This window comes from Danio rerio, chromosome 21 (genome assembly GCF_049306965.1).
Source record: "Danio rerio strain Tuebingen ecotype United States chromosome 21, GRCz12tu, whole genome shotgun sequence".
NCBI classification, from domain to species: Eukaryota; Metazoa; Chordata; class Actinopteri; order Cypriniformes; family Danionidae; genus Danio; species Danio rerio.
The window spans coordinates 30,021,181-30,036,429 of NC_133196.1; the positions used below are offsets into that span (position 1 = coordinate 30,021,181).

General features: G+C 35.4%; 1 protein-coding gene across 1 annotated transcript in view; it reads left to right on the forward strand.

Moving 5' to 3' along the window:
• Positions 1-14,992, forward strand: part of pcxa (pyruvate carboxylase a) — a 230,229-nt gene extending 215,237 nt beyond the window's left edge. Inside the window, 4 exon segments of the mRNA NM_001328356.1 lie at positions 3,014-3,193; positions 9,627-9,875; positions 10,043-10,183; positions 14,522-14,992. Coding sequence (NP_001315285.1) covers positions 3,014-3,193; positions 9,627-9,875; positions 10,043-10,183; positions 14,522-14,773 — 822 coding nt within the window. The 3' untranslated portion in view covers positions 14,774-14,992.
• The last annotated feature ends 257 nt before the right edge of the window (positions 14,993-15,249 follow it).

The following is a 15,249-nucleotide window of genomic DNA, read 5'->3' on the forward strand; positions in this document are numbered from 1 at the left end:
GCCTGGTTCAAAACACGCAAAATGCAGGTTGCCAGATTGAGCCTTTATTTAAGGCTGATTTAAATCGTGTTCTAAATGAAAGCAAGAACACATGATAGAAGGAATATTTTCTATATCAAAAGGAGTTTAGAAACAGCTTCTGTTTCTCACAGGTGAACAACAGAAAACTGACAGTGATCACCTCAGGATCACCTCATGTGCTTTCAGTGTTAAATGCTAACAATGTGAGTTTGAATGCTATTTTACCTGACATTTATTGCCATATACTGAAAGCAGCAGCAGATAGTTCACCTCAGATCTTGGAAATAAAATAAACCATTTGAAATGGAACTTCAGAACAGTGACTCAGTACGAACCAACAGATAAAAATGATTCAGCATCTACATTTAATATCTTTAAAGAGGTTTAATATGTTTTATATAGATTATAAACCTTATCATTTTACTGGAGTGCAGTGAGTGCACTATTCTTTGCTTTTGAATGGCTGTATTTAAACTTCTATCATGGTTTGTCTGGTGCAAACAGCCAAATTGCTTATCACTGCATATCTCGTCATGTAGCGTGTTGTTAGGACTGCTCACCTAATGCTTACATTTGTGATATATTAAAATAATATATTGTAAATTTTGCTAATTAATAATCACCTCATGGGGATATCTGAATCTGCTTCTCATTTTGGAGGTTGCATTTCAGTCACGAACACGCACTTTGAGAGCCTTCTTGACTGAATGAATTGAATACACTGTTTTATATCATGACAACCTAGGGAGCTGAAATATAATTGGCTAAACCATCATTTGGCAGATTAAATGACCAAAACAAAGACACTCGTTCTGGCATGTAATGCACATTTTCAAAGCAGAATATCTGAATTCAGCATTGTTTTTCAAACAAACATGAATTTTGCCTTTGAATGTTTCATAAATATCTGCAAACATATTATGGTATTTATGCTTTAAAAGAGTCTTACATACAGCACCTTTAATTATCACTTTGCATGGAACAAATATATATTTTTTTTATTTCATACACTATTTAATGTTGTATTGAAATTACACCGAAATGCTTTCTACGTTTTGCACACAGAATTCCAGTGTTCACTACTTTTAAGGGCATTTATTATAATCGATATAAAAAGGTGTAATATTAATATTAAAATCAAATAGTTACTCATTAAAGGTGCAGTAGGTGATCTGCCAAAATGCTAAATGCTAACCTCTTAGCATATTACAGTATCTTTTACATATTATCTTAGCACTATTTACTGATGTTTTTTTGTTAAACTAAATATAAATCTACGTTATCAATGCTGTAAAAGGACCTTATGAACTGAAAATAATCACATCAATCTTTCACCGGGAGATTTTAGTGGCTGAACAACACTTCTGTGCATACAAGTCATTCATAACACAACACAATCTAACATAAGCTTAGCCTGACTAAAACAGAAAAGTTTCAATTCAGCGTTTGATTTCTCCCGGTCTGTCTCGTGACCGCGCGGCTGCTTATGCGGACAGGGACGTGCAAATGGGGGATCTGCGTGAACAGATGCGCAGAAGTCCGAATCTACATTTGCTGACAGACAGTCTGAGCTGCTTATCAGAATTATGGGAGATGTCGGTCCGACTCTATTTAATTGGATGAACATTTTTTTAGTTTTATGCCTCACCCAGAATATAAAAATACAAATAAACGCATTTAGATCATTTACTGTAACCATTACTATTGGACTGTGAAGAGACTTTCAACCAGCACAACAAAAATGTTTTTGAAGACAATCACCTGCTGCACCTTTAAATAACTGCTAAAACTTTTGGAATAATAATATTTAGAAAGCAACTGCTTTTCATCCGTTTGATCATTATTAATGTGATGTGCATCCACATATATTCAACTGAATATTGGATGGTAATAATAAATAAATGCTTAACAAATATACAATCTAGCTTTGTTTACTCAAAATACAGTTTTATATTCTCCAACTCCCCAAAATACACAATCCAGATCATTTTTAGAGTTCAGATTTTACCCCTCTGTTGCAATCAAGGTTGGAAGCCAGTAATAAAATTGAGATTAGCAAATAAACGATATGCCTCCCATTCCTGCAGAAATACTGATTTGTATTTTTTTTCCTCTCTCTTTTCCCATCAGTGAATGGAACGTTTAAGGTTGTTCATACGCTGCAATTATGACACGTACCAATCATGAATGGTGCAGTTTAAAATGCTCATATTTAACATTCTCCCTGGTTAAATAGAGCTTAATTATCACCCCCTGCGCTCAGAAGGGTCTCACCCTCGCTCTCGAAATCTGCTCACGCTCACCAGATCATAAGCACTGTGGACCCGAGAACTCCTCTCTGAATCCCACATTCAATTGCTCTCTCTTTTTCCTCCTCCCCCCTCATCCCGCTTATTCCGTCGCAACAGTCTCAATCTCCAGATGAAATTGAATAAAAATAACTTGCCAAAAAAAAGGGAGGAAGAAAGAGAGTGAATAAATAATCCCGTCCCTGTCTCCTATGGCCCAGAGACAGATCAACTGGGAAGAGCTTGAAGCAAAAAAAGCTTATCTGTTGTGTTTCAGAGAGGCTCTGACTGATCTCCGCCAATCCGAGGCGTCTGTGAGCATTTGGTCTCGCCTTGCTGCCTTTCATTTCCCTGGGCTTAATTAAATGATCGAAGATAGTCGGCTTTCTGTTCTCGGAGTCCCCTCGCTGTTAATATTGTCAATATCGGAGGCCGAGCGCTACTCTGCTCAACAAGCGACGCATTAGCGATGGGTTTCATTAGCGCCTCTCGCTTCTCACTTTCTCCCATTCTTCTCTCTTTTGTCCATGTGATGCGAATGTTATCTGCTGTCTTAAGCCATGTTTTTGTGTTCAGTCTGCTCTTCTAGTCTTGGCTCAGATTGGCCAGGGCATCCTACGGGCGGAAAAACCAGCTGTGTGTATTGATGGAGGCCTAAGCAAGCGCGTCTTTCCTTTCTCTCTTATCTTTGCTTCTGGTTTCAGGTGACGCCCTCCTCTAAGATTGTGGGTGATCTGGCGCAGTTCATGGTGCAGAACTCTCTGACTCGGGCGGAGGTGGAGGAGAGGGCGGATGAGCTGTCATTCCCTTTGTCTGTGGTGGAATTTCTGCAAGGACACATCGGCATCCCTCATGGAGGCTTTCCAGAGCCCTTCAGGACAAAGGTATGAGCAAGTGCAGTTCACACTCTCGCTGCACTGTATAGGGATGCACAATATTAACCGTTGTACATTCCATAAATTGGCTGATATCAACTTAATATGTAATATCAGCATAGTCTGATATGGAAATTATGTGGATATGTCTTGCAAATAAGATAATGTGTTGGTTATAAACAGTGGTGTAAAGCATTGGTTCCCAAACTTTTCAGCCCGTGACCTCAAAATAACAATATCAGTGACCCACGACCACCATTTTTCTTGAAGTTGGTCAATACGTATACAAATGTTGCACACACAACTATAGGCATATATAAACATGAGCGTGTTGACGACAAAAAAAAATGCGACAGTCTAATAACATTATTTATTTAATTTTTTAGTGAACCATTGTTTTTATTATTTCAGTTTTTGTTTAATATAGAGAGCATACAGTATATGACCATATCTCAAAACAACCCCGAATCCCCACCCCCCCACCCAGTTAGACTTGTTCTACAGAAGTTAAAAGCTTGCTGTGTTATAATACAAAATAAAAAAGAATGTAAAGCCAAATACAGAGTAGAAGTTAGGTAAGTACAAATAAATAACTATTACATCATGACATACATATAGACCATATAAACAGTAAGAAAATAATTTTTTAATAGTCATTAATTAATTTAATTTAGTATTAATATTAAAAAAAAAAAATTAAAAGGTTGATAGATTTAAATGTGTATGTTGTTTTTGATGTTTCTTTACCATAGCTATTAACTATCTTCTGTGTGTTATGAATAAAATATGGTTATTTTAATCGTTTATTATAGTTTATTTGAGTTTTGGAAACCACCAAGAAACCCCTCATTATTGTCCCGCGACCACCACTTTGGGAACCACTGGTGTAAAATAATGAAACCCTCTCATTGAGTAGAGTTACTTTACCAGATAGTTTAACATATTAGTATTTTTGCTTAATTACATTGTTATTTCTGTATCGTTACGTTTACGGCACTATTTTCCTTCAGTTACTACTTTTGTATGTTTATTTTTATTTTTTATAGACTATGGTGATTGGCTAAGTAGAATAATCAGTTCTGTGATTCCTGTTCAATCAAATCGTGCATGGAAAATTTGCATCAAACAGACTTACCTCAAGACACGGATGCTTCATAAATGCATTGAGCATTAAAAGTGTCCAAGATGCAAATACTGTTACAATGCAATGATGAACATTGACATCTTTCCATGGTTTAAACACTGAATCCGGCAATTTCATAACATGCTCTTTCTTTTAACAAACCTTCTAATGTCCTATTATGTTTTAATCTTGGGAAAAATGTAGTAAATTACTTTTGTATCCATCGTGATCACTACAGATTCCTCGCTCGCTCTCATTAATGCACTATGGCTAATATGGCCTTCATTCACGGCAAGCTGATGATATGGAAATGTGCTTGTAAAGTAAATATACTGACATGATGGTCTTGTTTTGTATTTTAGTATTGTTCTCGCATGCAGAAATAATCAATGGTAATATTGAATATTTTAGCAGATAAGAACTTTGTAAACTAGTTTTAATTGCTTTTTACAGAGGCTCCATCTGTGTATTTGTAAGCGTCACTTGCATTTTAGCCAATTATCATCAGTTATATGCATATACCAGAACAGGCCGACAGAAACAGTCTGATGGAAAAAAAAAATGTTTTTAACGAGTGAAACTCGTTACTATAAAGCAATAAGTAATTCCATTAGTTATGCCGTTTATTTATAACATTGTTATTTCCATCACTGGTCATGTTACATATTGTGCAGTTTTCACATTTGCATAATGCCAGCCCATGTCATTTTTGTTGATTTGTTTTGTGGTCACTTTTATACATGTTCAAGACATGTGTAAAGCTGAATTCACATATGGTAATAGTTTGTTTCATTGTCAACATCAATCAGAACCGACTGGGTCATCTGACCAATCAGAGCAGAGTCAACTCTTGCATAGAGTTTAGAGCAAAAATTCCCAAAGTAGGGCCTGATGGTCAAAGTTGGCCCTTTGATTTGGCCCATCATCCCATCTGAGAAGAGAAGGAGAATGATGGGGGTGTAGTTGGGGCGAATGCCTTTGACAGTGATCATCATTTCGAATTTAACGCAATGTTTGTTTCTTTGTTTTAATACAGAGCTACAAAAAAACAAAAAAACAACTGAACTTATTCAAGTAAGTGTTTAGTGCGTCGACACATAGCACCAAGGTGCTCACGTTGACCTGAGTTCTATTCTCAACTCTAGGTTTTTTGCCGATCCTTCCCCGATCGGCTCTCCCCACTTTTCTGGCAGAAAAAAAGAAATAATAAAAAATACTGTAAATGAATCAGACTTTTTAAAATGGAAATACTGTCAGCAAACTGCACAAGGCACAAATGAACACTGTAGTCCATGGACTGAATGTTTCTAAGGCACTTTTGACATTTTTACAGAGATGACGTTAGTCCTGTATTGAATCTGCTGCTATGCTGATACAGAGGTGACTTGTAGCTTCACCCTCTTTTAAAAAGAGCATAATCTCATTTAAATGTATAGCAACAGTCACCAACACCGCACAAGTTGAATCAAATACTAAAAGAGAAAGTTTCAAAGAGTTAAAGTTATTTTTAAGTTTGAGCTGAAACTTCTCATACTCTCTCTAGGAACATCGGAGGCTTATTTTGACCATTCAAACACTGCAAAGAGATTATATGAAAGGTGTATTATGAAATATATTTTTTATATGGCCTGGATGTATACAGACCTCATAGGGCAGATCATAGGAAGCACTTCAAGATAGCAAGTTAAAAAAAAAAAAAAAAAAAAAACAGCCCCAGGGTTAGAAATCAATATATTGGGCCATGGAGTTGAGATGAAGGTAAGTTGAAACGGTCATGGAGAGGAGTTAGAATTGATTGTTGTAAATCACTAAAGGTTAACTAAAGTTTAAGTCTCTGCTAAGCTTTGGTTGATGTCAGAAAGAGGAGAACTGCCTGTTTTATATACAGAATTGCATAAATACAATTTATTGAATGTTTCTATGGTGAACAAAATGAGCTTCAGCTCTCTCACTGAATGAAGAGATTGGCTTGATCGCAGTCAAGTTTGTCTTAAGAGGGTTTCCCTCCAGTCTCCAGAGTGCATTAATGCTGTGTTGTGCTTGTCAGAGATACGTGAGGGAAAACCATGTCATTCTTTTGTCTTGAACGCCCCAATTACCCAGCAGCCATTCCTGTGCAAGATTAGCCGTTTCCCTGACAAATGTGCCTCACATCAGAAATGAACAATGCACACGCTGAAGCTGTTCTGTGCCTGCTAGTATGCAGCTAATTTATTTACAATGTCTTCTTCAGAATTAGTAGGCCATCTGCTTTGCATATATTTTAGATAACAAACATATTTGTGCAACGTGGTTCCGACCTTCATTTTTTCCCCCTGTCTGTTTTGTAACATTAATATTGTTCATCATTATGCAAGCATTTGTTTGCTTGCATAAAAAGTGTCTTATTTAGGTCTGCTGCGTATGTTCTGAAGTCATTCTTTGTTTTGCTGAATAAAAACACTTACATTTCATCATATCAAGTTTAATTCCTCGCTCCTCGACTCCTTTAGCCTCTTAAATTCATCCAAATGAAGCAATAGGGAGAGATTAATCCTGCTCCTGCTAATGATCGGTTATAAATATTCTCGGATTCAGCGTGAAGCTCAAGGGGATTGCGAACGCTCTACATCATCCACTTATGAGCAGCTTGAAAATACAGCAAGCCACTAATATTTGAGCAAAATCTATATAGTGGAGATCAAAATTAAAGAACAACTTGCAATTTCCTACAGTATATTTCAAGGTCACTACTTAGGCCTGTTTCAAGTTATCCTAACAGGAGTAAAAGAGCAGTTTTTAAAGCATATTTCATGAAGCACAGGATAAAAATCTTAAATGAGAAATCAGAGAACGCTTTCAGATGCCTCAAGGTTATTGGTGTAAATCTGGCACCTGGTGATAAATTCCTTAATTATGTAACAAGCTAGAATGGGCAGCCTAACTTTTCAGTTTTCAATGACTTTCAATGCAAGATTACGAATCACTCAAAAGTGACTAAAACTCTCTGGCAGCAGGTTGCCCAGATGAAGGCCAGAGGGACAAGCATTTAAACCACAGCAGGAGAAGACAGTCCTTTCAAATCTGTGATCTGTGTGATTGATTTAAGTCCGCCAAAAAGCTGATCATCTGTAAAAGGCAAATGCAAGAGAGGACGAGATAATGTGGAGCATCTCAACGGTCAATAGGCCAAATGCACAGTGTACAAGTGTTTTTCAGTTACTGATAAACTTCTAGTAAAAGGTTGACATGACTATATTCAATTATATAAGGTTCGGTGTTCAGTATTGATGAAGTAATTTAATCAAAATATAGACAGTTAAATAGATAAAGGGCTCTATTTTAATGATCTAGTCTCAAAGTCTAAAGCACATGGTGCAAACGCATTATGGGGTGTCCGAATCCACCTCTTTTAAGGACTGAAAAATACAGTTTGTGCTATGGCTCATGGCCTAAGAGGGTTGTGCTTATTCTCTTAATGAGTTATGGGTGTGTTTTGAGCATAACTTGCATTAAACAAATCAGAGTCTCATCTCCCATTTCATCTAAGAGTTAGCTGTGTCATGGCACATTTGGTATTTACATGGCGGACTTTAAATGGTAAAATTGAACACTTCTAGTAAGAAAACGTAAAAAAAAACATCTGCAGCACAAGGATAAAGAACGATCCTCCTCCATTCGGAAAAACTCTGTACGCACTATACTGAAGACATCCATTAGCTACATATTTAATTTTGTTTGTTAAGTGCAAAGATTTGTTACAAAGCTATTTCTAAATTCAGTTTCAATCTTCAGCAAACGAATAAATGAACAATAATAACAAAGTGTGGTTAAAAAAAAAAAACACACACACAAAAAAAAACACGTCCTGTTCTTATGCTAAACTATTTGAACAAATTTAGCATATAATAGATTATACTGCTAACAATAATAACAATATACAAAAGCAAACTGTAATGAGTAAATGAGATGGAGACAGTGGTTTTTATATTTACCTATAATAATAATGATGATGATGATGATGATAATAATAATAATAATAATAATAATAATAATAATAATAATATTTTAAATAAAAATTAACAATAATAATATTTTTTTAACATTTTAATCCTTTAATTGTTTTTTTTTTCATATGTAAAGATATTTGTGCATTGCTGTACATCCTGTGTGTATTAAGCAATGTGTGCAAGTTTTGAACCTACATAGGCGCACAACTAACACGCTCTGTGCTGGACATTAGGCCTGCTTTCAGTTGGTTAACAGCATAGTCTATTTCAGTTTCTCAAAAAAGCAATGCACCTTAACACACCTACTTTCTAGACCAGTACACCCATGAGTCCACAAAGTGGAGCAAATGGATTTACTATTTAAACAACATTGCAGAAAAAAATTAAAATGATGGTTATGCTGATCTCAAAATAGCAACAAATTGCACAAAACACGTCTTGTGCCCTATTGCACCAGGTGTATGATAGGGCCCTAAAGCTTTCATTTAGTTGTTCAAGCATAAAATGAGATGAACGTCTATTTAAACTCCAGTGCCATAAAGAGTAACAGGTGAGTGCAGAAAACCCATTAAAAACTGTGAGTGTGTTTCGGTCAGGCAGTAAAGATCACTAATTTTAAACAAACTAGATCTTAAACATGCCATGGTTAAAAAAGGCATGACTGTCTTGGTAGGCTTATTTTAAATGTAAAGTCCCTGTACATAATGTAATCTCCATAGGTTCAACACTGCAATAGAAAATATTTGTCAGTTTACTTCTAAACATGGAAGAATCTGTATCTCAACATACAATGTGTCAAAGTTCAAGAGTATTTGTATTGAAACTCTGCAGAGATCAAACCTTCATCAGCAGAAACAATCACAAGTCTGGACTAACAATTACTGAGGAACTTGTTGTGTGAACTGAGAACTGGTCCAAAGTTAAAAACACTGAGATCATTAAATGGCAGCCCACAGCCCTCATCTAAACCTGATTGAGAATCCTTGATGGCAAGTTTTTGCCTAAGAACCCATCATAGTCAGTGAACTGTGGAAGAGACAGAAAAAGAGTGGAAGAAGATCACTGCAGAGCAGTGTGATGTCCACGAATGTGCTCAATTCATTCAAAGCAGTGGCCCCTTTAGAAATATTAGTTTCAATCATTCTTCATGCTACAATCATTGCGGTTCTCTCATGTTTCCACAAGGTAAAGGCTTTTTATTAAAGTTATTTTGCAAAACTATATAGTGCAACTAAAATTCCCTCCATTTTCTAACCATGAAGACTGTTATTTCTGAGAAAATGTTATTATTAATTGTTCTTTAAGTTTCTCTTTTGTTTTTATTGTTTAGGTTTTGAAGTCACTTCCCCGTGTCGAAGGACGTCCTGGAGCCTCTCTGCCTGCCATGGATTTCCAGGCCTTGGAGAAGCAACTGAAAGATGCTCACGGTGACGAAATCACTCCAGAGGATGTGATGTCAGCAGCCATGTATCCCAAAGTATTCCAGGAGTTCAAGGATTTCACCAGAACCTTTGGGCCTGTGGATTGTTTGGATACCAGACTCTTCCTAGACGGACCAAAAATTGCTGAAGAGTTTGAGGTGGGAGTATTTCAGTCTTTCAATTATTTAACGGAAGTGGCATCAAATTTTTATTCTCAGTTGCCCTGTCATAAATCTTCCTGTCAGCCATGATTGTACATGTCATTCCTACATTCCAGGCATCAGTTGTGTATTTCCTCTGCTCATATCTGTGCTGTCTGTCTCAGGTGGAGCTGGAGCGAGGAAAGACACTTCACATCAAGGCTCTGGCTCTGGGAGATCTTAATAAAGCGGGGCAGAGAGAAGTGTTCTTTGAGCTCAACGGTCAGCTGAGATCTGTTCTGGTCAAAGACACCGTGGCCATGAAGGTGGGTTTCTGAATTTCACTTACAGCTTTTAGGGAAGTTTTCCCCTTTTTTTAGTGACAGTTAGTGAAATGTCTCCTGACCAGTATGGTGTTTTTCACTGACAAATGTTGTGAGCGCAATATTACAAGTGAAGAGCTCATACATGTAATACGAACCAGCGAATCTCTTTGCTCGTGCGCCGACTTCTTCTATTCGTGGAGAAAACTACTTGTGCGCTTTCAATACACTGCTCACAGATATTCAGACTCACAATTTGTGTCTTGTTTTCCCTCTTGTGTTCCCTAGTACACCATTTACTATCAATAAATAAAAAATACTAAAAATAGACATTACATTTTAATGTAATAAACCATTACATTTTTTGACTGTATGTTATATGATGAGATATTTCAACGTTGGATGTAAAGAATACATTTTATTTCAAAAACATTTATTAAACATCCAAAAGGTGCACCATACTAAAAAAAAAAACATTTATACGAAAAACTAACTAATGCAAACAGAAATGTAACTGTGATTGAAAGTAGGGAAAAACTTGATAAGGTATTATAGCCTGCTGTACTGTTCACTCTTCAAATAAATGTCACTATCACTATCTCATTTTATCATGGCAACTACAAAAAAGTGAACTAGTCTCTGCTGTCTTTCACATTGTTGTTAATATTTGGAGGACATTTTCTTTGTTATCCTCTTCATTTTGAGGAAAAGCTGTTCTACCAGGCCCCTGAACACGTCTATTGGCATATACAGTGTTTTGAACAGTACTACAGTAAAGTACTTCAATTAATCTGTTGTGGTATTACTATATTTGCTTTATTTACTCAGCAAATGTAATATAAACAAATGACACAATGCTGCAGTTCTTTAAAATATAAGGTGTATTATACTACAATTCACCACACTTTACTGTAGTAAAACTACACTTTGCATTTTATTGTATCAGTTTACTATTTTTAAAGAGCATATTGTAGGTTAAACTATTTCAAAAAAGGTAGAATCTTTTGTGAAAATACTATATAATAACATTAAAATACCATATTAAAATGTTTTACCAAGCACAAGGGCACACATTTTAAAGAAAATGTTTGTGAATTTTTTTTTTAGATGCGGAAGAACATTTCTGTGACTAAAAACGACTTTAATGTGTATTTTAAAGAAAATCTAGTTCCTACTTGACTCTCATGCACATTGATCACTGGGGTGTCTAACCTACAATATGCTTTTTAATACTACAGTATGGCGAAGCATTCATTAACAAGGAGTTGTAAATAATACTAGCCTAAAACATAGGCAGTATACCGAATGCATCAAAAACACTAGTTTTTATTATAAAATTTACCTTAACCTTTTAGTTTTTCATGTATTGTTAATAAAGAGTGTAGCAATATATAAACCATATCAACATTCTTGGGATAGCCAATTTAACAGGAGGATCTCTGGAGAGCAAAATCAGGAAAGGAAGAGGAAACACAGAGCACAAATTGTGAGTCCACATCATCTGACAGAGTTTTTGAGAAGATTTGCGCCGAGCAGCATAAATTTGAGAGCAGTTTTGTCCACAAACATAGGAAATTGGCGCGCAAGCAGAGATTCACTCGCTCGTATAACATGAATGCGCTTTCTACTTGTAATACTACGCTCACAACATTTGTCAGTGAAATTATGCGATAAATAGGAGTCAAAAAACTGAAGAATTAAATTTTTTTTTTTAAAAGCATTCACAGAGATAAGAGTTGCATTAAATTGATGTCACTATATTATTGCTTTTATAGTATGTTTTAGTATTTCTCATTAAAGAATTACTTTATATAGCTTTATTTTACATTCTTAGAAGATACAAAACACAGACGTTTCGACACAATGTCTTCTCATTATTTGTATCATTATATGCTCAAAATCCATGATTCACAATATTATAGATAAACAATAAAACATTTAAGAAACACCAATAGGTCTAATTCCTTATTTAATCCTTGATGTAAGTGATTTTAAAATTATGAATCCAGAAAGCTTCTCTATGTGACTCAAATACTTCAATTCCTATACATTCTAGTTGTTTAACGTCATGTCCGAAATCTATAAAATGTCTTACTACTGTTGAAGTCATATCTTTGGTTTATGAATCATGACCTTCTGAATAATATAATTAACTAGAATAACGCACCAAAAATGTAAAAACTGCGAGTGTGCTGTGCAAACTTTTTGTTTTTGAGCAAAAAACATACTGGTCCCAAACTACTGAACCGCACGCAGTGTAGTTTAGCTTTCTAATGTGTTTTGTAGTTTTAATTGGTTTAGCTTTTTAATATATGTGTCTACAGGATGTTTATAATAACATAGCTTGTTTTAAGTGGGCACGGTGGTTATGTTGTATATCACATGCTCAAATGCCTTAAAAGTCAGTTGGAATTACATTATGTTTTAATCAAGGGCCAGATAGAAGAATCATTCAGAAAATACTTCTAACGTGATTGTTCCTCCATGTAGCTGCTTTTGCTGTGAAGCTGTGTAAGCCTGCTATTCTCAGAATTATAATGAGTGTTTATACATTATAGTTATGTGTACAGTGCTGGGGTAAACAGTTCATTAGGAAGGCCCATGTTAATCTACTGAGTGGTTTCTGTTTAAACCATTGAGTAATATTTCTAAGCACAGTCTGGGTTTATGGCTGTAAGGTGTTATTTTTATTTAAATGTTTTATAAAGTATCATGTACAAAAGGTATATTTTCTATTTTAGTATGCATGCATTTTAGTTAATCATTTCACACTTATTTTAATTAGATTTCTTGTTGCGGTTTCTGTTAATTAAAATTTAATCAAGTCCTCTAAATAGAAACCACACCTGAGAAATTGCATAATACATTCATACTGGTCATGTGATGAATGCAAATACAGTCAACTAATTAATTATCTGAAAATAAAATGTCACAGTATAGGTAAAATGATGTCTGTCATTCAGAGTAACAGATAAATAATGTTTTAATAATGTTAATCTTCATTCAGTGCTAAAGATAAGTTTATGTAAAAAAAGAGGCCACATATTTAATTCTAACTTACACTTTTGGAAAAAAGGCTAAATATTATTTATTTATATATAATTTAAATAATTAAAAACAGCAAAGATAGTAAAAATTTACAAGTAGCAGTTATACTATTATAACAGCAATTATTGCTACAATTCTTTTAAGGGTCTTTAAATGTCATTCTTGTTCTAATTATCTGTGACAAGATTTTATTTTTTTAGCACTATACAAACTGTAATACTAAAATCAGTTTGTGGCTAGCTACCTATCTGTTAGGTTATTCATTTTTCTGTCTGTGTCTGTCTGTCTATTAACTTTTCTGCCTATCTGTGTACTCATTTTTCTGTATGTCAATCTGTCTATCAATCTTTCTGTCAATTTTTCTGTCTGTCTATTAATTTTTTTCTGTCTATCTATGTCTGTCTGTCTATTAAATTATCTATCTGTCTGTCTGTCTGTCTCTTCATTTTTCTTTGTCGATCTATCTGTCTATTAACTTTTTCTATCTATATGTCTACTAATTTTTCTGTCTGTCAATCTGTCAATCTGTCTATCTGTCTATCTATCTATCTATCTATCTATCTATCTATCTATCTGTCTGTCTGTCTGTCTGTCTGTCTGTCTGTCTGTCTGTCTGTCTATTCGTTTTTTGTCTATCTATCTATCTATCTATCTATCTATCTGTCTGTCTGTCTGTCTGTCTGTCTGTCTGTCTGTCTGTCTGTCTGTCTATTCGTTTTTTGTCTATCTATCTATCTATCTATCTATCTATCTATCTATCTATCTATCTATCTATCTATCTATCTATCTATCTATCTATCTATCTATCTATCTATCTATCTATCTATCTATCTATCTATCTATCTATCTATCTATCTATCTATCTATCCGTCTGTCTGTCTATCCGTCTGTCTGTCTGTCTGTCTCTTTATTTTGTCTGTCTGTCTGTCTGTCTCTCTTCATTTTTCATCTGTCCGTCCGTCCTTCCCTCCCGTCATTTTATCTATCTATCTATCTATCTATCTATCTATCTATCTATCTATCTATCTATCTATCTATCTATCTATCTATCTATCTATCTATCTATCTATCTATCTATCTATCTATCTATCTATCTATCTATCTGTCTGTGTCTGTCTGTCTGTCTGTCAGTCTGTCTGTCTAGTTTTATTATATTCTGATATACTGTTTTCAATGATCCTCTAATGGTCAACATGTATGCATTTCTTTTTAAAGAGTTTCTGAAGGTCGAATGCAAATTGTAAATGAACCGGACACCCCTGCTGACCTAAATCAATTTTCTTGGATTTGCAGGAGATGCATTTCCACCCTAAAGCCCTGAAGGACGTTCGTGGTCAGATTGGAGCTCCTATGCCCGGTAAGGTGGTGGAGGTGAAAGTGAAGCAAGGGCAGCAAGTGGAGAAAGGACAGCCGCTCTGCGTGCTCAGCGCCATGAAGATGGAAACGGTGGTCAACTCTCCCATCTCCGGCACCGTGGCCAAGATCTACGTGACCGCCGACAGCACACTTGAAGGAGATGATCTTATTCTGGAGATCACCGAGTAGATATCACGAAGGCCAACAGCAGGGAACATAACACATCACCACTGCCAATCCCTGCACGGCTAAACACACATACACGCACACATGGAGGCTGACAGTAGAAGCTGTAGCACTAGTACAAGCACAGATTACAAATTACAGATATTTTTACAGGATCTCAAAGAACAACACAACACAAATCTGCAAATGTCAAGCGTGAATTCTTTGGCTTTAGTGTCATGTGCTTTTGTGATCTTCAATCGCATTTGTTTTATTAATATGTGACGAGAATTTGTTCTAGTGTTGTTTTGTTAACAGAATCTATCATTAGTATTAATGAATGTAGTGGAAACTAAACGATTGACATTGAAAACATATAGATAGCAAGCAATAAATAAATGAATGAGAGAATGAGTCTTAATTAGATGCATTCCTAGCCACACTAAATATCGCACATTGATGTTACATCGCTTTCGTCATGATCGTTTACATTAACTGAA